Genomic DNA, 27,500 nt, shown 5'->3' with positions numbered 1-27,500 from the left:
TATCATGTAGAGGTAAAAAACACATTTAAATACTTAGAGAAGAAAGGAGAGAGACTTCAGTGAAAAGTGTCAATAAGCCTGGAGTAGCAAGGGGGTCAGAATGGCACTAGCAACTATACAAAATAAAGTACAATCATCTTCAGAGATGCGAGCGTTGAGTGACTAAGAGTTTCCAGAGCCCAGATCATGAGTCACCTCGAGTTAAAGCAGAGTGCATGGCTCCCATAGCTGCTGCCCAGCTGCCACTTCACCTGCCACTTCACCTGGCCTGGCCAAACAATTACAATCTCTGTTTCCTGCACAGCAGCGAAAGAGAAAAGGTCAACCTGCGTCTAGACATGCGCGTCCTTCGAGCTAATCATAAATCACAAATCCTTACCCTTTAAAGTTGCACACGAGCCAGAGTCGCACACGGCTATGGTAGCAGCATTAACAATGTCAAATAACTTAATAACGGAGTGTCGCAGTTATGTGGATGCGATGGCCAACGATAACAGAGCAGTTATAGGATTAAGAACTGCGTTTCAGTAAGCCTCACTGACATTTCAGTGGTATTTAAGAGAGTTTTGATCAACCTCAGAACTGCCTCAGGGCTCAGTCTGCCCTCTTAAGGGTTTGACCTTCTGCACTTGCATACTTCAACTTAACCTTCACTGAGCATACCTGCACCCTCAATGGAAAGAGACAGACATGCCATAACCTAATGTGGAGACGTGACAGCTTTGCTTCCCTTGGGTACTAGAGTACTCCGAGGGAGGGAGGACGATCAGCTGGGATGGGACTGAGGTCCATGTGGCACAGGCCTGGTTCTACTCACCCTCTTCCCAGACCAGTGATGCCAACTAGGGCCTGCTGAAGCTGGGCGAGACCCCCGGCTGGTGCCAGGCCTGGCCTCAGTGACCGCGTGGCTATGCCAACTTGGCTTCCCCCGGATGATTCATACAGACGCAGACACACACATTCCACTTCTGTACTAAAATTACGACCAGGACTGAGGCCTCCACACCAGCTCAATTTGACATACTGTACTATATATACAGTATCTAACGTCAAATGAAGTCTTTATGCTAATAGAAATCCTTACACACACACACACACACACACACACACACACACACACACACAACACCCACATGCTTATCAGTCATCCAAACACGTGGCTTCATTGCAAACTCTCGGAGACACGCTTTCTGGCAGGAGTGGCTTTAAAAGAGCCAGAGAGTGACGCGTGGAACGCTGCCACCGCCGGCGATCTCTGACACTAGGGCCTATATCAGGAGAGCAGAAACTCCCTCTCGCGTTACAGACTGAGGCCACTGCATCCTACACCAACCTACGAGTAGACAGGAAGAGAGAGAGAGAGAGAGAGAGAGAGAGAGAGAGAGAGAGAGGGGAAGACGAGAGAGAGAGAGAGAGAGGGGAAGGGAGAGAGAGCGAGAGAGAGAGAGAGAGAGAGAGAGAGAGAGAGAGAGAGAGAGAGAGAGAGAGAGAGAGAGAGAGAGAGAGAGAGAGAGGAGGGGGGACTACTGTGTGCTGAGTGAGAGGCAGGACTGCTACTGCTGCACGTGCCCAGTGTGTACTCTGGACCACTGCTCTCTGCTATGGAGCAGCCAGGCTGGACACACGAGGGTAGGGGGTGCTGGCCACCTTGCTTTGCCTGTGGTTACTGGGACCTTGGACACACACACACACACACACACACACACCTATCACTGACCCTCAAACACCAAACATGTGCACAGACCTACACAGTACCTACTACCTTACGGTAATTAAACTATAACTTGGGAGCATATACTGGTGTTGCGGACTTTTTTCCCCTCTCTCAGACCTACACAGGTGCCACTTCAAATATGAACCCAGACCCAGGAACAACAAAATAATTCAGACTTTATTTACCTGCCAACATGTCCTCCACTCAAAGCTTCCTTCGTACATTCTACAAGTGTCTCCATGTCCCCAATCACCATGCCACAGCTCACCAGCAGAATGCGTTTAAATCCCAACTGTGAGAGCTCCTGCATGTGCGCAGACACACACACGAAGCCGACGCTATTTCCACCCGACTCCCCGGCGCTAGAGCTAGCAAGGCAGTTTGCTGGGTGTAACAGGAGTGTCTGCGGGCACATTTAGTGCATTTCTGCATGGATCCCAAGCGGGCCCGCAGGGCCGCGTCCCACGCTTTCGAGTGGCAGCGACGTCTTACCTGCCCTGAGCAGCACGCCAAGATTAATGAGCTTCTGAATTCCACTCACCTGGATTCCTTCTCTCACCTAGCCTTCTCTACTGAAGCTCCATGTGCAGGAGAGAAAAACAAGTTCAAGTTCAAGTTGGGTTTATTGTCATATGTATAGTAAGCCTACAATACAATGAAATGCATTTTGCTACATCACTCACATGCAGTATAACTAGGGTTGGGCACCGAAACACGGTTCTAATATGGCACCGGTGCCGACGCAAACGGTAGTAACTGCATCGAATAACAACGCGGATTTCGGTGCCTCATTTCGGTGCTTAAATCGCGTTTTTTAAAAAAATAATTATACGAGGCATCACTGCATGTCATGCGCCATCTCTAACGTCTTGCTCTGATAGCAACACATCCAGATACAGTTAGCTAACATAAACACTGGCTGGATGTATAAACCAGAGGGGTGCACCACATAGGCGAGTGGACATTGTTTGACAGCTTGCTTGAGCCCAAGTAGCTTACTTTAAAGATATCACGAGCTCCTGTCAAAATCTAGCAGTGGGCCTAACTACACACAAGCAAAAGGCTGTGAAACATCAACAGTATACTTTACACAATATCCTTGCTAATGCACTAACTGGCATTTATTTGAAATGTTATCAGCAAAGTTGTAAGGTGAAAACTTCATTTCACGGTGTGTTCTAAACAACACAATGGCATGATATTAATCTTTCATGTGCATGAGGCCCATATACTGTAGCATCACAATGAATATGAAGATCATGTTAAAAGTTAGCTGGCAACCTGATGTCACTGAGCTGTCAAAGAGGCTACGGAACCATCTCCGTACGTTATCGCTAATTAAACTCAGCTGACTGGTGTTAGCGCATAGCCATAGTTGCTGTTAACATGCCTACTACAAGCACTGGTAATCTAAACACTTCAACACCGACATAATGTAGCCTAATATGTTCAAAACTATTGCGTGTTATGGGGGAAGACATGACATTTCTTGAAGCATTTGGGAACACACTGAATTAACTGGAAAGTAGAGTCCCTGTTAGATTAGCTTGCTTGCAAATGCCGTTGTCCAGGACCTGGAAGTTCTATGGCAAGCGGTTTTAACATACCTTATGGCAAACCGCCTACACTGGGTAAACTTGAAAGCAGAGCTTACCATTGTGTGTGCAACCATGGCAAGCTGTTTTAACATTTAAATGTATTATACGTAGGAGCAATGAGATATTGATAGTAAATTGAATATAACAGTTCAATTTCATGTTCAAATGTGTCTTATCAATAAAAAAAAGCAATTCATGCCTTAGACCATTTTAATTTAAAAACAAAGTACCGGTTCAGGCACCGTTTCGGGATCGGCACCGTTTTAAAAGTATCGATTTAGCACCGGTATCGGATAAAACCCAAACGATACCGAACCCTAAGTATAACAGAGAAGGAAACATACAACAGACAAAAACAGTGCATAGTGCAAGACGGAAAGTGCATCAGTTAATCTGACCGCCTGTGGAAAAATAAAACTATTACTACAAGCCTATTTGCCTATTGTTATTTTATCATTTTAATAAGCGGTTTTACTATACATTGAACCTCGCATTGTTATTCTTACAACTGCGGTCATTGTAATGCACGTAGGCTGCTTTGGATAAGGCCGTCTGCTAAATACCATAACCCTATTCATAAGCATAAGCCTGCCGTGCGGTGCGGCTGTGCACAGACTCCAGGCTGCAGCAAGGAGGGCAGGGGGGAGAGGAGCCACTCCTGTGGGTGTCAGAGGAGAAGTGACTTATGGGCAATTATCAGAGGACCGCGCTAAAACGCCAACAGAGGGCCAACAAAGGGCTTTGTGTGTAAGCCACTGTCGTCGGTGGCACACTGCAGGTGCAGGTGCCTGCGGTCACATTATCGCCGAGACACAATATAGCCATGTAATGGACACGTAGGCTATTTGTTGGGACTGCACTACACAGCACAGCAGAGGCGAGGCAGGGAAGCAGGGTTTCCCTTCTTGTCTCGGTTTCGAGACCGGATTGTGGATTCCAGGGGGACGCGTTTGGGAATCGTGCGGCAGAATTGCATCTGTAATGAAAGAGTCAGAAGTGTGGTCTTCTGTGTTCTGTGTTGGGTCTAGACATGGCAGTCTGCAGAGAGAACGGTCTGCTCCTGTGTCTCAAACACGTGCACAATTGTGCACACACACACACACACACACACACACAAGTGCAGGCTCTGCAGTGCCAAGTTGACAGTATTCCGTCACGCCCAGCCACCACTGCAACAAAGGGCTGCAACACGAACACACCCAACAGAGTCAACAGACACAGCAAGGCCTGCGGCAGGTGCACACCTTAAGCCTTTCACACACACACACAGCAATTTTCTCTTCCTGTAATCTCACTGGATAAGTGAATAAGCACATGACAAGGTAACAAAAACAATCAACCTTCTACACTGATTGAAAACTACTGTTTATTGAGAATCGTGCAGGGCAGTCAATGCAAGACTTTGCACACTGTGTGCAAACTCTACAGTCCTCTTCTGTATTATAGTAGAACACGGACTGGACTGTTAGTAAGCTCACTTACATAGTGGTGGTGTGGCGATAGTGTATTTCTTCCTCTACCACCAATACATCAATCAGCCACAAATCCTTATTTCTTCATCAACATTCAGAACTGGATGCAAATTTGCCGTGACCTCAAGTTTCTCAACAAGCAACCCCCAACCCCCACCCCACCCCTCCCCTCATCACGTTCATTATTATGAATCACCTTCTCAAGCAGCCTACGACTTTTCCCAAGATCCTTATACTGCTTATACAGACTTCACTGAATATGACTACATATCTATGTGGAGGTTACACAAGACAGCTAGGACCTCACAGGTAAAAAGGAGTTTGTGTGTACGAGCACAGGAATGAGGGTGTGATAGAAACCATCAACATCTGAACCACCTGAGGGAGGAGAGACCTGGCATCTTGCCTCACTTTCTCAATTATAGACATATGGACTAGACTACTTTAAAGGGACACCAGGCAAGCGTTTTACGTGTTAATTAATCATCTTAAGTAAGTGGGTATATGGTTAAATGACTCATTACGGGGCCGAATGGAGGCTCTCTCGCCACCCTACTGCCTGTAGGAAGAATATCCCACTTGCAAGTTCAGTGTATCCTACCCGCCGACCGAAGCAGGATCAGTTTACAGCACAGAGGCAGGCTAACGAAACGCTAGAGATTGTTGCAAACATGTGTATAATGGCAGAGCCGGAGAAGAAGCAGCGAAAACTCTTGACGGAAGATGCAAAGAAAAGGAAAAGAGCTTCAGACCGAGCGAGGGGGAGTTTGGTAGAGAAAAAGCATCAGGCTTGCCTGGTGTCCCTTTAAGGACTAGAGACCTGGCATCTCGCCTCACTCTCTCAATTATAGACATACTATTAGGGATGTAACGATTACCGGTATAATGGTAAACCGCGATAAAAATGTTGACGAATTACCATTTTAATTTCAAATATCATGATTATCATGGTTGATTACCGCGGTGTGGAAACCGTGTGTTTAAATCCTTCCCAGCTTCATCCGAGCCTGCTTTTGACATACAGTAGGCCTGGTACAATGAAACAAAACTAGTACCCTACTGATTCTGTTGTCTAATTGATGGTTTTAACTACGATTTGGATTAGGCTACACCTGATTTTAAAAGGCGGAACTTTTTCACCGCAAAATGTGCACTGTATCATGTAGCCACTCTGCGTCTTTTTATGTTCGCATCCACATTAAATCCATTCCACTCACGTTATCAGGAGAATACAGTAGCCTAAAGTTTTATTTTGAATGCTTACTTTGGTCTCACTCATTGCATCCAAATAACAGAAATAGCAAACTCCAAGTTATAAGTATAAGTATATATACTCTTTTGATCCCGTGAGGGAAATCGCCTCTGAGACTTGAAGCACACACTAATCCTGGCGCAGTGAGCTGCCTGCATCAACAGCGGCGCTCAGGGAGCAGTGAGGGGTTAGGTGCCCTGCTCAAGGGCACTTCAGCCGTGCCTACTGGTCGGGGTTCGAACCGGCAACCCTCCGGTTACAGGTCTGAAGTGCTAACCAGTAGGCCACGGCTGCCCAATGGCAGGGTAAGTTAAGCTATAAGCACATAGCCAGTTAAACATGAAGAAAAAAGTGAACGGGACACTTTTTGAAACTATTTCAGCTTGTGTAGGCCTATCAGTGCTTTCTGAACATATTGAACACACTTTTAGAAATACCGTGGTAATTTTGGTCACTATAACCGTGAGGTTAAATTTTCATACCGTTACATCCCTACATGCTATACTATAGGACAAGGGCTAGCTCCTCAGACCCAGCATCTAACCTCACTCTCTCAATTATAGACATACTATACGCACAAGGGCTAGCTCCTCAGCCTACAGCGCCATCAAACCTCACTACAGGAAGTAATAGGGTATGGCTTTCAGATAACCAAATTTCATTCTCAATTATAGCCCAACTCAGATCAATAAATTCTACTAATTCCTCAGTGGGCCACGAAGAAAGAAAAACATAGTTATCTCTACAAGCATCATTTCAGCCAATTAAGGATACTGCAGGTGAACTGTAATTGCATGAGGTTCACACTAAAATGCCTGTGTGAGGTAACTTTACACCAGGGGTCAAGCCAACAAGTGTTGGAGAGGAGATGAGATGGGATCTCTTGGAATCTCTCTCTTTCACACACACACCCACACACACCACACGTGTCGGGCACACGGGCACACACACACACACACACACACACACACAAACAAACACACACACAAACACCTAGTGCATGCTCTCATGAGTCACACCATACACACAAAGGACAGCCTGTCAGCAGGCTGGTGCTCAAAGTTCAGGCAGACAGCATTCCAGGGAAACGCAGCGCACAGTCAGTTTCATTTCTTCTGAGGCACAGTGAGAAAGATGGAGGGAGGGAGGGAGAGCGAGAGAGAGCGAGAGAGAGCAAGAGAGAGAAAGAGAGAGACTGCTCAAGGTGCTCACAAAGCAACACTGATAAGGTGCAATATAAAAGCTGTCAGTGAATCCCCTGCTGGAAAACAAATGACTTAATTTCAATGCTCTTCTCACAACAAACAAACAGCTAAACAGACATAAACACACACCACATACCCACGCCAAGAAGACCGAGACAAATAAAAACACATAAAACTAACCCTAACGTAAACGGAGGCACACACATTCACACACACCTACACACGCCTAATACACACACACAGATCCTTATTAGGGCCGTAGGTCTCTGTTGTAATGGTGAGACAGTAGGGAGAGGAGGATAGGTTTCCATTCACAGCCCTGGCAGTGGGCTGGGTGCCTCCCGTGACCCAGTGCAACAGTGGCTCAGTTTCGTTTCTGGGTTAACACAACACGCGCCGGAAACGACTCGGCTCGCCAGCACAGCACAGCAAAGGAGAGCGCTGCCCAGCCAGCGGCCCTCTCACCAGCCCAGAGACACACACACAGGGTAGGCAGGGGGATGGAGACCAGACACACACACACACACAGGGTGGGCAGGACACACACACACACACACACAGGGGTGGGCAAGACACACACGGACGGGACACACACACACACACACACACACACACACACACACACAGGGTGGGCAGGACACACACACACGGACACACACACACACACACACACACACACACACACACACAGGGTGGTCAGGACACACACACACGGACACACATTCCTGCTCTCTGCCTCACTATCCTTCCCTCACCATTTCACACACTCGCCTAGGCCTTTCTTTCCCCCCCAGTCTCATTTTGCTCTATCCCTCTCTCTCGCTCTCTCCCTCTCCCTCCATCTCTCTCTCCCTCTCTCTCGCTCCCCATCCATCTCTCCCTCTCTCTCTCCCTCCCTCCATCCATCTCCCTCCATCTCTCCCTCTCTCTCTCCATCTCTCTCCATCTCCCTCCATCTCTCCCTCTCCCTCCATCTCTCCCTCGTAGCTTCAGGCACAAGAACATACAGATCCCTGGCTTCCCTTATCACATAATCCGCCTACGCCTTCTTCATATGGAGATTATATAATGCTGCACGGCACAGCACGGGCTGCCTGGACGCCTGTAGCCAATCCTCACACAGAGAGGAGGCTCTGAGTGTGTGTGTGTGTGTTAGGGGTGTGAATCGCTCATGTAAAAGACAATTCACCTCTAGATACATGGGCACGATTCGATACAAGAAAAGATACATGCACATAAAAAACGATTCAGTACGATTCGATGCGATGCGAATCGATGCAATTCGATGCAGTTGAAGAATGGAAAGCATTCTGAAAGATTTTTTATCATTTGCTTAAGGTGGACATTCATTTTATATTATCAATTATCATGGTCATGTCAATTAGGCAAAAACAAATGTGTGAATATGATTATCTAAACTGAGGTTTGTATCATGTACTGTATTGAAATGAAAAAATAATAGTCTACATTTCAGTTAAACACAGCAGCCAAATACAACATAAAAATACATTTTTATAGACTTATAGATTTGATAGAGTTATTTCTGATTGTTTTCAAGGAGCTGTAGCCTATTGTTGAGGTAAGACAATACCGAAATAAAATAAAACAGTGCTTAAGACAATCTTGGCCTTTTCTCATATAGCCTACATGAATAAAATAGGCCTACATATCAATGAACTGGGCCTATTTTGTCTGAGTGAATATGAACAAAATAATAATAATAATTTGTGCATCGTTTTAGCAGCAACTTTTAGCTACTTTAACATTAAGGAAATCCCTTCATCAAACGTAAGGCTACTCTACATACTCTACTCTACAGTTAGGAATGCTATACTAAGTGTTTAATTTCGCGCTGGATTTTGAAAAACAAAAGAGTAAAAACTGTCAAACAAACGACGAGTTGTCATGTGCTTAAGTTGCAGTAGATGTATGGGTAATGAAGTCCTTTGACAACTTTGGGCAATGAATGTAGCCCAAAACAAACTGCATTACCCACAAATCCGTGCCACGTGTAGTTTCAAAACCGGAAGTGGGATGAACGCGCTGCTTGCAACGTAAATGAGAGTCTGAGCGACCAGAAAAGGTTGTGAACCGATTCATAACAAGTAAATCGATATAACGACCGGTTCATTTCAGTTTTATTCCGATACGGGGCTTCACGTATCGATGTAGCCGTATCTTACACGTTAAAAACGGATACCGATACGTATCGGTTAATCTTTACACCCCTAGTGTGTGTGTGTGTGTGTGTGTGAGGCTGAGAACAAAACGGGTTGGAGCGGTGCAGCAGGCAGCTTTCACAAACCAAAACACACAAACGCACGCACACACACATGCAAGCAAACACACACACACACACACACACACACACACACACACTACTGGTGCGAAGCCCATGGTGCTGCTAAATAAACACCAGGACAGCGCTGTGGTTTTGAAAGACTGGGTGTGGCGTTGGAGAGGAAAAGAAATAAATCTGTCCATACCAAAAAGAGGAGGATGAGGAGGCGGAAGAGGAAAAAAAGAGGAAAACAAAACAAACACACCAGAGCCATCTGCTAGGCCAGCAGGAGGATGGTGTTTTGCAATGGCAGATCTGTGCTTATCAAGCCTGCAGATATGCTAAAGTGGGCAAAGGTGTCTGTGTGTGCGCGCGTGTGTGTGTGCATGTGCGTGTGCATGTGCGTGTCTCTGTGTGTGTGTGTGTGTGTGTGTGTGTGTGTGTGTGTGTGTGTGTGTGTGTTCTAGTCTCATTACTAACTAATGGCAGGAGAAAGAAGGGGTTGTGTTGATGCTTACTTCTAGGAAAGTGGACTATGCAGTCCTGTAACCCACTCTGCCCCAGCATCCCCAACCTGTCTATAAATACTGCAGCAGGATCAGGGACCAAAATAACCCAGGGCCCAAGTTTCAGTCAGGAGCTTAAATGTTGCACACCAATCTGCAGTCAGACAACACGGCACATCCACACAGACACAACATACATGACAACACAGACACGTACGCACACAGACACAAACAAGCACAGAGACACGTACATGCACACACACACACACACACACACACACACACACACACACAAGCAGACACACGCAGGCACATATAAACACAAAAACAAACACAACTGGAAAAGGTACGAGGTCTCAAGTTATGTTTGGTCAGTACTAGACCAGATTCAGCAGGTCAGGTTGTTGTTTTTTGTATTTGTTTGTTTACTAGAACGTGGTGAACGTGGCAACTACAAACCCACCTAAGGCAGGGCAGGCATAGATCTGAGTGGAATAGGCACAGGATGGGATGGCGTGCTGGTAACATGAAGTCCCATGAGCAGGGGAGGGGGTGGGCCGGTAGAGAGGCGAGCAGAGCTGCTTCCGCCTCAGTGCTCCACATCTCCACAGCGAGTGGACAGTCCGCACAGCCCTCCTCACACGGTCAAGCAGCAAGTGTTTTTTTGACACTTAAGCCAAAGCTTTGACATAAACATCTGTCCGTCCGTCCGCGCACACACACACACACACACACACGAGGCTGAGGTCTGAACCTTGTGTTTAGCGTAGCAATAAAAAGCTCCCAGCATTCCACAGGCTGAAAAAGACATGTTGTTTTTTTTCCTTCTTTCTTTGTTCTATTTTTTAAAGCCCCAGAACACACGCATCTGCACAGTGCATCCTGAGCAAAAGTAAGACGGCAGGGTGTGTCAATCACTGTTATAACCACTCCACTACAAGGAAAAACTAATATGGCTCTGGAGAATGCTTGTCTACGACAGCAGAGACTTTCAATTACCACCAATAACTCATTTAAAGGTGCCATGTGTAATGTCCGCCAAAAAATCAATTCATACTCCACATTCCATAAAAGATGGAGGCAGTATACCTCCAGAAAGCGAGTTGGTCTACCCTAGAGTAATAACCAAGACATGTGTATTGCATTTTTGGCTGGCGGTTATGTTGCCCGTGATACCGCCTCCCATGGCGAAACTGGTATTATGACACCTGTCGGGCTGTGGCTAGTAATTTAGCATGCTAATTCAGGTTGATATCTCTGCAGCACTATACCTTGTCATTTTTTTAATGACATCATCGCCCTTATTTCTTCTTATTCTTTTGATGCGTGTAGCTCATTTTTTGGATATTTTTACCTCAATTCTTACACATGGCACCTTTAAATCATTTGTGGCCATAAACTGGACCAGGTTGTTTTGGTGATTATCTACATTACTAATAACTGGAAGAATGCTAAAACTCATAAAATATACTGTGGCCTGTAGTGTGTCTCTCAAAAGATATTATCTCTGTCCAGGCCTCATTACCTCACCATAATAGATGGGCCTTTTAAGCGGCTGGCAATAAACTTGCATCTATCAGCCACTTTACACCTGTTCAAACATTAACCAAATGAACATACCCAGGCTCTCTATGTTCTGTTCTCCATTTGAGATAACCTGATAATAACGACTGACTTCATTATACAGTAGAGAGAGGCTAAATAAACACTCACTGACTTGACTCTGTCCATTCCACCTCCTTCCATCACACACACAGAAACACAAACACTCACACACATCCCACAGGAATGCTTTGGGGTTAACCTGAAGTTCAATCTTCTTCGTGCTCCTATCCAGTGTTCCCTGGGTTCAAAGCCTTGTGCAGAGTGTTACTGGCTCTAACTGCTAGTGTCGCCCAGCTCATGTTGCTGCATAAAGGATGCTGGCAGGCTGTCCTCGTGCAAAGCCTTCACACCGCCAGAGCAAAGTATGCTGGACAATGACAGGACCTGACTGGGCGGAGAGGACTGTCACACTGATGCTAAAGGGCAATTCATGTAGAGAGAGACCGACACACACACACACACACACACACTACAACTGAGGTGCGTTCAAATTTGGCAGTGGTAAACAGTTTGTGGTGAACTTGTTTTCTTTGAGCAGTTAAATTTGAACGATTTGGTGTTAACGTCCAGTTCCACTCTATGTTCGCGGAGAACTACCTCCTCAGACTGTTTGCAATTGTTCGCAAACGTTCGGCGAAAACTCAAGGCTAACGGAAAACTGTTTGCAAACGTTTGCAAATGTTCGCCTACGTTTGCACGTTTTACAAAACTGAGCCACTTTAATTAAGAAAGATGTAACTAAAGAACAACCAATATCAGGAGAGCTAATGTTAATGGGGGTTGGGGGGCAAGGAAACAAGAGGAAGATAAACAAATGTTAGATGGAGGGCAAAAAAACACACTATGCGCATGTTTGAAGTGTCAGTGGGTTTCCTTCTACCACTTGCTGCTAGGTGGGGCCTGCGTTTTTCACTACCATGTGCTTCCTCCCTCAACAGCCACTCATCTAACATCTCACACACTCACACTTTCTGAATTGTTGGCAAAGTCAACTGGGCTAGTTGTGCCAACACACAGACACAGACACACACACAAACACTGACCCATGCTGAAAATCTCTGCGCCATTGGGCACTACAGTAGCCTATCGATCCATGAACCTCACCTACAGTCAGAAGCTGACTACTCAGAGAAACTCACTTACCCTCGCTGATCTGCTGCCGATAAGACCAATCTACTGACTGAACTCAATACCCGTGCTCATAGGTCATGACTTAACATTAAAACTCTTTAGTTATATGGGGCTTACTAATGAACAATCTAAACCCCCACTTGTCAACAATTCTGACAACGGGATCTAAGGTCCAGTACATATGTCTACAAAAACTAGAGGTTCCATCACAAAAGTGGTTGTTTTGAGTGAAGCACTGAAAAACAACTGTCTCGGTACAGTCATGAGGCAGCCATGTGCTCTTATGAGTAGAACCACCACAAAACCAACCCAAGCCTTCCCCCATCCTACAGAGGAAATCCCTCATCTTTCACAACACTGGAAGAAGCACGAGCAAGCCAGCAGAAGCAGAACTCCCTCACTCCCCCAGCAGCCGATTGGCTACTACGGCCTGTGACATCACAAAGCCACTGATCGGGTTTCTCGGGCTGAAAAGCCAGGCTGGGTTTGTTTTGAGGGAGAACAAGGCTGGGACATTGTCAGCGTGTGTGCAGCATGTAAACACCCTTTCTTTCTCCCACACGAGCGTGGGGCAAGGTCAAGGGGGGGCTGGTCACAGAGTAAGATGAACACCACATAGATATGCACGTGCATACACTACACAACTACTCAGAAAAACACAATCAAAGAGAAACATACACTGCCAGCAAACGACCAACCCTTGAAATCTTCATCACATTTTCCAATTTTACAGTCTGCCTAGCACATGATGCCTTGGTGACTGTGTTCGATATGACATGTAAGCCAACAAGAAGAAACAGCCTTGTGTGACAAGGGAGCATTAGAATGCAAATTAACCTCTGATTTCAAGTGCTTTGATAAAAGAAACGTAGAAAAAACGAGAAGCTGATGAATAGTAACAGCTCAATATTTAAAAACCTGCAGGGTGTAGCCTACTGTATGTGCCATCTGAATGCCAATTCGTTCTCAGAAGAAATCTATATGTAAATTTGCACTGTTTCAGCACACATGTTTAAAATGCAGCTCAGTCAACTTAATTCATCAAGAGTGACAACAGCCTAGTTGTGAATGTGATCTGGGCTGTGGAGCATAGGGGTTTGGAGCCATTAACAGTAATCACAAAGGAATGCACTTATATAAACACACTGTGCTTGAATCTTTCTATAAATGAGGATCAGTCCCTATCCTTAGACTTTGCTCAAGGCAGTGCAATCCATATAGTAAATATAGTAATACAAAAAAGTATCTAAAACCTTACAAGCAAACTCCACTTAACCAACACCACACCCACATGAACAAGACTTCTCAGTTCACAACTTAGGCTAACTGGTATGAACAGCAGTTTTAAAAGGGCAGGGAAGCAGCGTGCCTAACTGATAAGACTGTCAACTATTAATTTGTGTTAGATGACATCACCACAAACGTTTTAATTACAAAAGCATCCGAAGCATTTAATAAAGGTATAAGAGAAACCTAGTATTAGCTAAGTAAGATGAAAAGATGGGAAGTTAGTAGATAGTTATATTAGTGAAAATGCCATCTCATCCTTTTTGCTACTCTGGTAGTTCAATTGTCTTTTTATCTAAAGAAAGAAAGCAGTGTTATCGGGTCCCAAATCACTTCAGAGACATTTCCTATTCCTATGTCATGACAATGTCATGCCAAATATGGTTAAAAACGAGTACTTGGCTAGTGAGCTACGTTGAAGTCACTGACCATTCGGTAACATTTCCAACATACTAGCCAAATAACGTTCACTAAGAATAATTATTGCACCCAGACTTACGAGAGGATAACACTACAGGGGATAGCACTAGCGTTTTGAAAATCACATAACGATATATATTACACAGCAAGTGATGAGTTAGTTTTAACATCCGCAACGGCTGACATATGTGAAAGCTGTTGTAATGTTACACAGAATTGCAGCTAACCAAATTACTTTTAACAAAATGTGTATGTGGAGGAGTGGTTTCACAATCAACGTTAAATCTGTCACGACTAAAATTAGATTAATTAATCTGCTCTACTCCTTGCTAGTTCTATACATATCAGTGGGTAGCTCCTGAAGTTAGGTGGAGTAGTTAACGAAAGCCCGTCGGATATCTGGTGGTTGAGGCTCGCTGGCAGATAACGGTAGGTTAATTTGTTAAGCAGTTCACTGATATTTCACTGACTCATTTGTACCATCACCTGTACTATCATCAAATGTGTCATTAAAAGCACTGGTGGTATTTCAAATAGTATCGAAATCTAATGTGTGTGTACCAGTTACCTGATGCACTTCTCCGGAATATTTAGCTTAAAGGCTAAGCTAACGTGATATATTAACTGCGCTAACTGTTATGTTGGCTGCATGTGAACTAGCTTGATAGGTCATGACAACTCACCCAATAATTCCCTCGGAGTAGTTCCTGGTTTTCCAAGGCGTACCCGTATAAACACAGCCATCAGTATCGTCTCCTCCAGATCCATTCAGCAATAGACTAGTATTGAACCCAAACGTGCTTGCTTTGTTATCTCTTTTCCTCTTGTTGCGGTGCCCCGCGACATCCCCTCTCCATACCCCAACCCCACTGGCCAGCACCCCTGGTCCGCCACCCCTCACGACAGATCGGTTGTTTTGGTTGTTGTTGGTTTCCAAAGGAATGAAGTCCCGTTGTTCCACGATATCGCTATCGACCCTTAAAGTAGACATCCCCTGATTCCTGGACTCGCTGCTGCCACTAACACCTGGGCCGATTGTGGTATTGGGAGTCCCGTTTTCGGTCGTGATCACGTTACTCGTAGCCCCGTTACTGTTCAATTTAGGACTAACGTTATGGCTTGACGTGCTAGCTCCTGTGCTATAGTTGTTATTGAAGTACAGATTTCCCAGACCTTGTGTTGTCTCCCAAATCTGCATCCACAAACTGTTAGCAGGTCCGCGCTGTTCTGGCTGAAACCAGGCAATTCTAGGATCCATAAATTGTACTGCAGGCACACTGCCCCCCGAGCAAGGCTCAGTTCGTGCTCAGTTAGCCAGTTAGCCAACCACAGTCAGTCAGCTAGCTAACTCACAAGCTCTGTGCTGAGGGCTAGCTAGCTAGCTAGCTTACTTTGCCTGATAGCCTGCTCGCAACAAATATATCCCTATAATACTAACAACCGGTTCCATTAAATTGAGAGTGGAAAATCATTCACAGCAGAGAAAAGTTGGTATTCCCTCCACACAATCGATGATTTGAAGATGATTAAAACTATGATCAGAGTTCAAAAAATGAAAACGAGCAGACAGAGAGAAACGTGCAACCATCGACAGTCGAAGCAACTCTGACCCTTTCACTGATCGCGAGTCCTCTCAATGGCGGACTACATCATGATGACACTGCGCAGACTCGCCTGGAGTGAAAAGGGATTTAAACAGCACCAGAGAATGTGACAGCACGAAGAAAGTTGTTTCGTTGTTACGCAAGAGCACAACAGTTCCTCTGTTACGTAACAATTACGGATTGATGAATGGTTGTGATTTTAAAACATTTGCAGGAAGTTCAGTGACTGAGGGTCTAAACTTTAGACCCTCAGTTTCGGTCAGCAAATGTTGAAAGATGCCAACAAAACGAAAAGGCTTCTGCCATAGCTGTTTAGGGCAATGGGTAGGCCCTATAGTTGATCAATCTGTCAATGTGGCTGTTTCCTCGTTTGTAATTTGGCAATTTGTGTAAGGTCTAACGACCGTGGGAGGTCTGACTGCGAAGTTAAGGAAAAGAGCATGCCCTAGTGTAGATTTTGTGAACTTGAGGTAGACTAGCCTAAAAGGATCATGTTGACCAGACCAGTGGTTGACTGTGATGTCATATCTTCGTCCTAGGTTGAAGCTTCTCTGATGATCATGGTTAGGGTTATGGGATTTGGCAGACGCTTTTGTCCAAAGCGACCAACAAATTAAAAAAATACAATAGTTAAAATGAACAGTGAGCCGTTTTAAAATGTTGGTAAGACTAGGCCTACATTAAGGGAAATAGCAATAATAAACAATAGTCAATGCTCAATGATAGCCTATGAATAATATGCGAACCAGAACTAATGCAGATATGTCAGACCTTCGCATTCCTTTATTCTATTTATTAAAATGTTAGGTTTATTTTAATTATTTTATTAGGCCTATTTAGTTACATGTTATGTATGCTGTATGCCATTATGGTTATGGTTATGGATTTAGCAGACGCCTTTGTCCAAGGCGACACATAAATACAAAACAACATAATAATATTTAAAATTGAACAGGGAACAGATTAGAATGTAGGTCAAACATATTAAGGAGAATAGTTAAAATACACAATAATATCAATTCAATCAATAGCCTAATAAAAAGCAATGGAAAAAAAGGGGAAAGGCAATAATAAAACAATAATGTCCATTCAATCAATAATATAAAAACAATGACATGCTAAGACTACAGGAGAATATAAAAAAAAAACAATAATGTCAAATTAATTAACAGCCCAATTAAAATAAAACAACATTATAGATAGATAGATAGATAGATAGATACTTTATTGATCCCCAGGGGAAATACAAACCATAACACATAAGCGCTTAAACAACTAAGTATATGTTGAATAGGAATGTCTTTAGACCCCTCTTAAACGACCCAAAACTACTACAGGAACGGAGAGCACTGGGCAATTCATTACACCAACAAAGAAAAGAGTCTGGAATTAGACCCAGTTTTCATGACTGGTCGACACAACAGATGCTCACCAGAAGACCGCAGTGGGCGGTTGGGGATATAAGGCTTGATTATTGAATTAAAATAACTAGGAGCAGATCCAGTTAGTGTCCTATAGGCCAAAGTGAGAGATTTAAATTTAATTCTGGCTACTATAGGGAGCCGATGGAGAGTAACTAGGAGAGGAGTTGCATGTGTCCTCTTTGGCTGATCGAAGACCAGGCGTGCTCCAGCATTCTGAATCAGCTGTAATGATCTTGTTACACAAGCGGGTAAGCCAGCTAATAGTGAATTACAATAGTCCATCTTAGAGATGACCATGGTCTGAACAAGAAGTTGTGTGGAATCTTGTGTCAGATAAGGTCTGATCTTCCTAATGTTGTAAAGTATAAACCGACATAATTTTGCAATAAGCTATATGCTCAGAGAAGTTAAGTCGGTCATCAATTACAACGCCCAAGTTTCGTGCCGATCTAGTTGGGGTCAGTGAAGTTGAGTCAAGCTGGATGTTAATCTGTTGGGGAATAGCTGTTTTAGCTGGAAACACCAAAAACTCTGTTTTTGAGAGATTAAGCTGAAGGTGCCGATCTTTCATCCAGGCTGAAATATCCTTAAGGCATGCAGAAATCCGGTGGAAAACACTAGAGTCATCAGGTGGGAAAGACAGGTAAAGTTGAGTGTCGTCTGCATAACAGTGATAGTCAAATCCATGGGAGAGAATGGTATCACCTAAAGAAGTGGTGTAAATAGAGAAAAGGAAGGGTCCTAATACTGATCCCTGAGGCACACCTGTGGTGAGGTCATGAGACTTAGATACCTGTCCCTGCCAAGACACGTTTAAAGAACGCCTTTTAAGGTAAGATTCAAACCAGTCAAACCTTTGACAAGAAAGGAAGAAGGGAGACAGGCCTGTAGTTCTTCACCTCAGTTGGATTAAGTGTACCCATTGGAGACAGACAGACAGACACACACACACACACACACACACACACACAAACTGGTTCACAAACTGGTTCACACCCTCACAGCTAGTCTGTTCTTGTAAAACTCTATTTTTGATAATTTGAGATAATTTATTAAAGATATTACAAATAGCAAAAAACAATGAACAAACATGAATTAATGCATTGATTACTTACTTCATTAATGCATGAATGCATTACTTGCTTCATTAATGCATCAATGCATTGATTACTCAAATTGAAATATGTTTGTAGAAAATTCAGTTTGCCAATTGGCCTATAGCCTACCTCTGAAATGGTTATGTTGGTATGCTTTCACACAAAGAGAGCCACATGAATGATGAGTGAGACGAATGGTAAAACAACAGTGACTGATGCCACTCCAGCGATAGTGTAGTATAGCATTGAATAACATTGTCATTTTCAATAATTATCATGCATTTAACTGGAAATGAAGTTCTGGAAGTTCACACTGGCAGAGTCCTGTGCGCAGTGTTGCTGCTTTATACAAGACAGATTATCAGTATGAGAATATATTGGTTTGGCCCATCTTGTTGAAAAGAAGCTATATACAACAACACAGTATCCATGTTTACACAAGGCAATGTTCTAGAAGGTCTGAAAATGCCATGCAGGACTAAGAAAAACATATGCTTGACATTCTGGACAGATTCTGCATGAAAGAATTCAGTGCTGTGTCCCTTTGCTCCAAATGTCCATTTGAGAAGAGGTCTGTAAACCGCAGAGGATCCACTGTCATTGGCTCCAAGTGATTCACAGAGGTTGCCAAACTCACAACACTGTCATGGTAAAATAGCCTACTGGTTAGGAAGATACATGCTTTCCATTCCCCATGTGATATTTAACATATGTCGAATCAGGCAAAACACTGGATGTTTAACAACACAATCAGTCAAATCAACAGCAAAGCTGTCATATGCAGGTTGAAAATAAGTGATGACAGAACATTTCAGGTGGTTGACACAACTGTCATGTGTTTGATCAACAAACAGTCCATGGTGACAGGTAGAATGTTAGGTAAAGGTTACAGTAACAATACACAATCTTGTATGCCCACGAATGTTAATTTAGGCAGTATCACAGCCCTGGTCAAAAATAGATAACAGTGAATTATTTAAATGACTAATGTGCTATTTTGACTATACCGAATCCAATAACAAAAGGCTAAAAAACAAAATCAGAATGACTGATGATTAAAATCATAATCATAATATTTGTTTGTTTTGTTATATTGTCAGCCAAACACTGCCTCGCTGTTTTATTTATTTATTTCTATTTTATAATCCATTCACTCAACATGAAAATGCTGTCCACATTCTGAAATGGAATAAAGCAAATGCAGATTATTCAGTCAGCCAAACTTAGAAACTTGCTATTTGTTCACAAATTACATAGCTACATAATGAATTAGCCAGTCATCTTCTTGGGGTTGCTCCATCCATTATGGCTGTACCCAACAGAAGCTATCTGGCAACACATTCATAATTAAACTGTGATTAATTACTTGCAAAACATTTTATCTCACAATAATAACACAAATAATTGACATATTTTAAAAATAATTTTGATGTAAACTACATAAATGAGCACAATATAATGTACATGCACAACTCGTTATTTACATCAAGACAAGTTCTGGTTGTCTTCAGCAGATAGTTGTGAGTGACAAGGTCTGTAGACTTAAGATAAGATAGAGCAAGTCAAATTTAGGGCTGGTAATAAACCTATGGATTAGGTCTAGTCCAAATGTCAGGATTTTCTCTTTAGTCAGGAATATGCAGTGTACGGGAAACTGGAAGATGTTTATAAAATTTCCATTACTTCTGACTATCTTTGAGACACACAAAACACCCTCACCCAGTTGTTAAAGCATTTTCAGTATGCACATACCCCTATTGGTGACTTCTCTTTGCAGCCCATGAACATCAATAGGGACCTTTGGTGAAAGGAAACATGATTCAAATCCAGTTCCAGGGTTCCTCCCCATCACATTTGTATCATGTAGCCTAAGAATCCCAAAAGACTACAGATGATCAAAGTTCTTTATCATCACTGCATACAGCACCAAGTTCAGCAGCAGTCAAGCCACCTGCAGTCTTAAGACTGCATGGCAATTGTCATGAGGTTCCTGATAGTGGCATCAAATAGGCTGCAAGTTAACAGTGCCCCCCTTATGGAAATAGCTGGGACCTGGATATCAACACTAAATGTGTTTTCTTTCAGGTCAGGTGCTGTCTATTATTTTTTTACATTTATTTTATTTACTTTGGTGTGAAAAGGGATGTTTTGCATCATTTCAAAGTAGGCATGATTATTTTACACGTTTTTTCCTGCTTACTATCCCCTCCCATTTGCCATTTGCAACAATGAGTGTGCAATGTGCATATCTTATGACACTGAATCAAATAGTTGTGATTTACTTCAAGTATATTTAGTCTCCATTTGATGAAAACAAGGGTCCCTTTAAAAATGCTGATAGGCCTGGAGCACAGAATTACGCGACAACAAGGGGCACTGAAACAGGAAGTATTAATATTGTCAACATGTCATGCATCGTAATGTAATCGTAATGCACCGTAATGTAATTTATCCCAGTTATGATACTGTAACCGTCGAATGCAATTGTGAGGGCTATATCAGAGAACAGAAATAATTCAATAATATGAAACATTGGTGAATGTTTGAAAGAAGAATACTATTTTCAGCCTTCAGCGACTTTTATTTGATGAGGAACATTTATTTTCACCACGTCCTTTCCATGTAACATTGTGGAACGATTCAACCAGTTTCAACGTCAACGTTACCCCTGAACTCAACTTGCAAAAATGGCAAGCTGCATGAATTGGCATGGTAAACGTGAGTTTTGTTCCTCAATATTTATATAGTTAATATGACATACTGTAATGTTGTGGATGTATGATGTGTTAAGTGGTTAAGAATGATGTTTGAGAGCGTGCATGACTACGACTTGCAAGTTAGCAAACTAGGAAGCTAACACTAGCTAGCACTAGTTATGTAATTAGCCGACTAGCCATCCAACGCCATTTTCACCATTGAATTATTATTCAGCTAGCTTGTTAGCAGGTAATGACACCGCTGTTACTGATTACCTGGCTACCCAACATTAGGTGAATGACTGTAGCTAATCACAATTTCACCATGTTTCGCCTCGTAGGTTATAACGTGTTTACTTAATGTAGTTTCTTGGCTAACGTTGGGTATGGTGAGTATTTAATGTCGTTGATGAGTTTGAGCTACAATGTTAGACATCGATGGATGCACCAGGTTATGGTATTTGCCTGATAAGTTAGCTACGCTAATGCTAGCTATCCAGTTAACAAGTGTCGATGTTGACATTAGGCTGTTATGGCTCTCTGACTGACCATGTTTTGAGGCACGCCTATTTCTAATGTTCTTTTCTTGTGGTGTCTTGCAAATACTATACGATACGATATAGCTACTTACACATGCAATATTGTTGATACAGAAACCATCCAACAGAAACTATCAAATCAAATGTTTTGTAAACTGCAGCAGTTTGACTCAGTGGTTCTTTGAAACCCTGAGTGCATTGTAAACTAACTTGCATGTTTTGCCTTTATTCATTTGTTCATGAAATATGACTGTCGTTGTCTCCGTTCATTTTTTCTGTTCGACGTGTGCTTGGAATGATTGCGATGAAAATTCATAACTTACTTTCATCACGCAGGTATTGGAAATGTCACGAGATGTCCAATTGTATACAAAATGGGATAGATTTGACTTTGTCAAATTGATATGATCTGTCTCTTCTTTTTCCAAGGAGTTACAATGGATTAACTGAGAGAGGGGAGCAAGCCCGGAGGATAGGGGCCTTCATTCTACCATGGCCTCAGAACTCCATGAGACAATATGTATGGCAAAGCAGGAACGCCACAAGAATTTGTTTCTCAATTACAGGAATCTGAACAACTTTCCTGTCGAACTTCTGAAAGATGAGGGACTGCAGTTTTTGGAAAGACTTTACATGAAGAGGAACTCCCTTACAAGTTTGGTAAGGATCATTACCATCACCACCACTCTATGGAGGTATAAAAAGTGCATTCGTCAAGAGCACATTTGACTGCAGATTTTGCATGCACACATTAAAGTCACAAATGTGCAACAGTAGTCGTACATATTTTTATACATTGATAACACAAAATTGAATTGAATTTTGAATTTCCCCTGGGGATCAATAAAGTATCTATCTATCTATCTATCTATCTATCTAAAATAGTTGCTACGGGTTAAAAAAATCCTTGTTACAGGTACACAAATCCTATCCTGTGCATCACAACTTTCAAGAGTTATGCATGCGGCACTTTCACTCCAATTGTTGCTGTACAGTTGGTGCAAAAAACATTCACACACCCGTCTTGTGTGTGGAGAGACAAATACAAGTAAACTCTTACGCCAACACAAAATCCTCATTACAAGTATGCAAACCCTATCCTGTGCATTGCAACTTCAAAGAATCATGGACTTGCCAGCCATGCCATGAGAATTGATAGAGAAAACAAGGCGGCCGGACCTGGATCCTGAATCGCGCCCAGACTTTCGATCTTGCCTGTTACACATTTGTGACTTTAGTGTGCGCATGCAAAGTCTGTAGTTAAATGTGCTCACGACTTATGCACCTTTTATACCCCCATACACCACCTCCACTCTTGCACATCCCACTTGTGAAAGAAAACGGGAGGAAACTGGGAAATAAAATTCACTCATCATTAACGTTTGCACTCATAAAATGCACTCATCATTAACGTTTTCTGAAATGCTATCCCATCATTGAAGATTTTGTATGTAGGCAACCGTTAAAACTACTGATTTCCTCATTGGTGCTATCATGATGTGTATACAACAGGAGATTGATTAGGCCTACATCTCATGCAAATGTGTCATAATCATAAACAGCTCACTGTTTTTTTTTTTTTTTTTAGAACCCTGTTTTTTATTTTTCTCCTGATGTCAGTGTATTATGTGAAATACACCTTATAGTGTGTATTTCTCAATGATGTCAGTATGCAAAAAATAGACGTCATCCATACTCTTTATTTTACAGCCTGACAATCTTGCACAAAAACTTCCAAATCTGATCGAACTGTAAGTACTTCCACAACTTCATATAGTAGCTAGGATGCAATTCATGAAAATTGGGCACTTCTGGATAAGTTTTTGATTTTTGGCAGGGTGTTAAGGTATAGGCCTAAGGTTTTAAAAAATCCATGGAGACAAGTTGGGGTGGCCCGCCTAGTGGCAGTTCCAAAATGGTCCCCGCCGAAATGAGAAAAGGTTATATCTCAGCTTCCTTTAGTCTTAAATTGTTGTATAATGTATTTTCTCTACTTTGTTTGATACAAGGAATCCAATTTTGATATGTTCTGCTTATTTTAAGTCAATTTCCATGTAGTATTATAGCCATATTTAGCTCATAAACTGTCAATATCTGAAAAAGTCACATTGAAATACTCAGGTCCCTAGACCCATATTTTTACCTCCAAGGTATGGTTTTCTTTGTTGATTGGACACTATAGTGTCAAAAATCACATGTTGTGGGGGGCGCTGTGGCACAGGCTACAGCACTCATACCATAAACGGGTCCAAGTGCCCACAGGGACCCAGGTTCGAATCCGACCTGCGGTCATGTCCCGGTCCCGGACCCTCCACCTCCACTCTCCTCCACTTACTTCCTGTCTCACTCTTCACTGTCCTATACAAATAAAGGCAAAAAATATACTTAAAAAAAAAAAAACCAAACCAAACCAAACTGAGGCCTTAAATAAACACAACTTCAGAACTATGCCACAGTGAAAAGTTATATTAGGCTTTTCACCATGTTAAGGGTCAACATTACATTTTAGTCAAATAACACACAGAAAATACACTGCACTCTTTAAATCCTTAAACATCATGTATTCAAAGATTTTTGGTTTCACTCTTCATCATTACAGCCTCCCTCACACTTGCACAATGTGGTACAGCATTGTGGTACAACATATTATACATAATTAATTATATGGCTCACCCTGCATATTTGTTGTCCTGACTGCACTTTTACCAAATGTCCAGTAGATGGCAGTGAAAGAGCAAAAATATTCATATGCAGGGTTTAAAGTTTTTCAGGTGTGGGTTGTTTATGAGTTGAACATAGATGGGTAAACATAACGGCTTCAAAAAACTTCAGGCACAGAAATATTCCTTGCTTGAAGGCCCAGTGTGTGTCATGTTGTGATGTTTGAGTAGGTTTAGCAAGAGGTGAATTTGTGATGATGGATGTCTTTTGTCTTTTTACAGGTATTTGCACTCAAACAATATTGCCATCATTCCTGAAGGTAAGCATATTCAACCCCTCAATGTTTTGATGTGTGCAGATTGACAGTAAGAAGTTCTTCAGTTTCTCAAATGATGCCTTGCAATTTTCCTCTGCAGCTATAGGAAATTTAGCCAAGCTACAGTCCCTGGATCTGAGTGACAATGCCCTACAGGTTATATGTCCTGAGATTGGTCGGCTGAGGTCTTTACGCCACTTGCGATTGGCCAACAACCAGTTGAAGTTCCTTCCTCAAGGTATGCAACCTACATTTTTTATCCCATAGTCATTCAACATAGTCGCTTGGCCAAAGAATTTTACAGAAATGCACTGGCAGGATTTGTTTTCAAATCTTGTTAAGAATATACACATCAACTGACTGAAAATCGAAGCCCCTCTTGCTACTCTGAAATCACCGGTGTAGAAGTATTTTGTCGTTCATTCATGTCAATTAACACTAACTTAGCTAACTCAACTTAGCAAGTGAACAGATGATCTAGTGACAGTCCAAAATTACTTTAAAGGGACACCAGGCAACATTTTCGTGTAAATTACTCATCTTCGTAAGTCGGTATATGGTTAAATGACTCATTACAGGGCGAATAAAGACTCTCTCGCCCGCCCCTACTGTCTGTAGGAAGAATATCCCACTTGCAAGTTCAGTGTATCGTACCCGCCGACCGAAGCAGGATCAGTTTACATCCTGCATCCACAGCACAGAGGCAGGCTAACGAAACGCTAGCGATTGTTGCAAAGGTGTGTATAACGGCAGAGCCGGCGAAGAAGCAGCGAAAACCCTTGACGGAAGATGCAAAGAAAAGGAAAAGAGCTTTAGACCGAGCGAGGAGGAGTTTCGTAGAGAAAAAGCATCAGGCTTGCCTGGTGTCCCTTTAAGGCTTAAAATGCACGTTGATAAGTACATATTCCATGAACCCTAACCTTGGGTCTCTTCGGAGTGTGCTGAGACAATCAAAAGCTTGTAAAAAGCTTTATAAAAAAGAGTAGGTTCTGTTTGTCCAAGTTTATCTTTTATTAAATAAAAAAAGTCAAATTTCTTCTTCTGTGACACCCTAATGGCCTGTGCAGATTACGGTGCACGATTTTTTTTGTCTTCCATTATGGTCTTTGACTATGTCCGACTAGGCGATCAGAGAACTGTAAATTCTTGCCGCGCCTTGGCCACATTACAAGATCATACTTGTTGCGTGTCGTCATAGTGTCAGTGTCAACACGGGAGTTGTAGGACCAGGGGATGGTTTATCCAGTTATATGCAGAAGTCAAAGTCTTTTTTTCAGTTAAAGTGTAGGTGTGAAGTTCTTAAGAGCAGTGTATGCACATTCACCCTACAAGTATGTTTGGGAAACACATGGAAAAACCAAACAAATGTGTGGAAGATCAATCTTAGTGAACACACGTAAGTGTATAGATCCATCACTATGGGGACACCGGGCTCTGACCTCTTGTATCGTCCCCTGCTTCCATCACCGCCACTGCCACCTGTGGTGACCTGTCTGATGGAAACTGCTGGCTCCTGGTCTGGTTCGCTGCAAAGCGTGTCTGTGGCCATAAGTCAGATATGTACATGTGGACACTGGACAGTGCTGAGTCGGGGTCACTAGTGCCCCCTCGTGCTGATGCCCTGGGGCTCTGGGAAGGCAGTTGCCTCGTATTAACCCCAGCCGTGTCTGTAAGGTGTTTGTTTGTGGACTGGAGTGGTCACAGAGGGGGTGGAGAAGCCTGTCTAAAGGGCTGCTTCCCATTCTGTATTGTGTGTGTGTGTGATTGGTGCTGGCACCGTCCCCTCCACAAACCGCACTCCACATCCCCCGCCCCCGCCCCAGTACCCTGCCACTGCCACCATTACCACTCGCTCACTTGTTCTTGGCAGAGGAATGCCTTGCTTCCTTGCTTTCTGGTTTCCTAATTTAGTAACGGTGAGTAAAAATATGCAATAACAAATGAAGTCTGGTATGTCAGGCCAGACGCCCAAAAAGAAGTCCACTGTTTGTGGAGCAAAGGGGATTTTTTTTTTTTTCCCCCCTCACTCTCTCTTTTAAGATGGTGAGCATAGATTCATGACACAAGCCCTTTGCACAAAATCTTACACTACATTCTTAAAAAATCTTTTCTCTTTCTTATTCCTTCTCTCTCTGCAACTCTGAGTCCTTGTATTTCAGACGGCACTGTTATAGCACCCCCATGTGAAGTGGAACGTGAAATGTGTGTGAAGAAGGCCATGCACATTTCTGTATTTTAGCAGCAGTTGCATCACAGTTTGTGTAAAGAATGAAGGCAGAGTTTGGACGGGGGTCTTTTTTGTCACTGCACTATTCCTTCACACACAGCACTTTCAGGTTTTAAGAGAGTTTTAAAAAATCGCAGCTGTGATACTCGGTGTATTTCATCACAGTCCAGGTGTCCTCTGACGCAAGGCCAAAAACTGTCCTATTGCAATGTTTAAACCCCTTTAGCTCCATTGCTTGAGTCAAGAACAAGTGCTAACACGTGAGTTGGGGATCATCGCTTTTGCATAGCTCTCTTCTGCTTACTGATCTCATTCAAGTTGTCATCTCAGTCTGATTCAGTGATTTTCTTTTTGGTGATGAGGTATGTAATCTATTTAGTCTATTGTCTAATCTGGAGGTAAATAGTCGGTGTGTATGAATGAAAGGAGCCAAAGTCCAGTACATTAGCACAGAAACACAAAAAG

General features: G+C 42.9%; 2 protein-coding genes across 5 annotated transcripts in view; one reads left to right on the top strand and one right to left on the bottom strand.

The window, feature by feature from the left end:
* Positions 1–16,188, bottom strand: part of tent4b (terminal nucleotidyltransferase 4B) — a 26,435-nt gene extending 10,247 nt beyond the window's left edge. Inside the window, exon 1 of the mRNA XM_048263640.1 lies at positions 15,155–16,188. Within this exon, the coding sequence (XP_048119597.1) occupies positions 15,155–15,729 (575 nt within the window). The 5' untranslated portion in view covers positions 15,730–16,188. The remainder of the gene's footprint in view (positions 1–15,154) is intronic.
* lrrc28 (leucine rich repeat containing 28) overlaps positions 14,883–27,500 on the top strand; it is a 23,720-nt gene continuing 11,102 nt past the window's right edge. Inside the window, exons 1-5 of one of the 4 annotated variants that reach the window (XM_048263644.1) lie at positions 14,883–14,900; positions 22,261–22,491; positions 23,542–23,582; positions 24,774–24,811; positions 24,909–25,046. In XM_048263644.1, coding sequence (XP_048119601.1) covers positions 22,324–22,491; positions 23,542–23,582; positions 24,774–24,811; positions 24,909–25,046 — 385 coding nt within the window. In that variant the 5' untranslated portion in view covers positions 14,883–14,900; positions 22,261–22,323. Of the gene's footprint in view, positions 14,901–20,991; positions 21,315–21,565; positions 21,587–22,260; positions 22,492–23,541; positions 23,583–24,773; positions 24,812–24,908; positions 25,047–27,500 lie in introns of those variants that run through there. The other 3 variants (XM_048263642.1, XM_048263641.1, XM_048263643.1) reach the window with 3 other exon arrangements.

The sequence above is a fragment of the Alosa alosa genome, chromosome 14 (genome assembly GCF_017589495.1).
Source record: "Alosa alosa isolate M-15738 ecotype Scorff River chromosome 14, AALO_Geno_1.1, whole genome shotgun sequence".
NCBI lineage: Eukaryota > Metazoa > Chordata > Actinopteri > Clupeiformes > Clupeidae > Alosa > Alosa alosa.
This window is presented reverse-complemented; position numbering and strand designations above follow the sequence as displayed.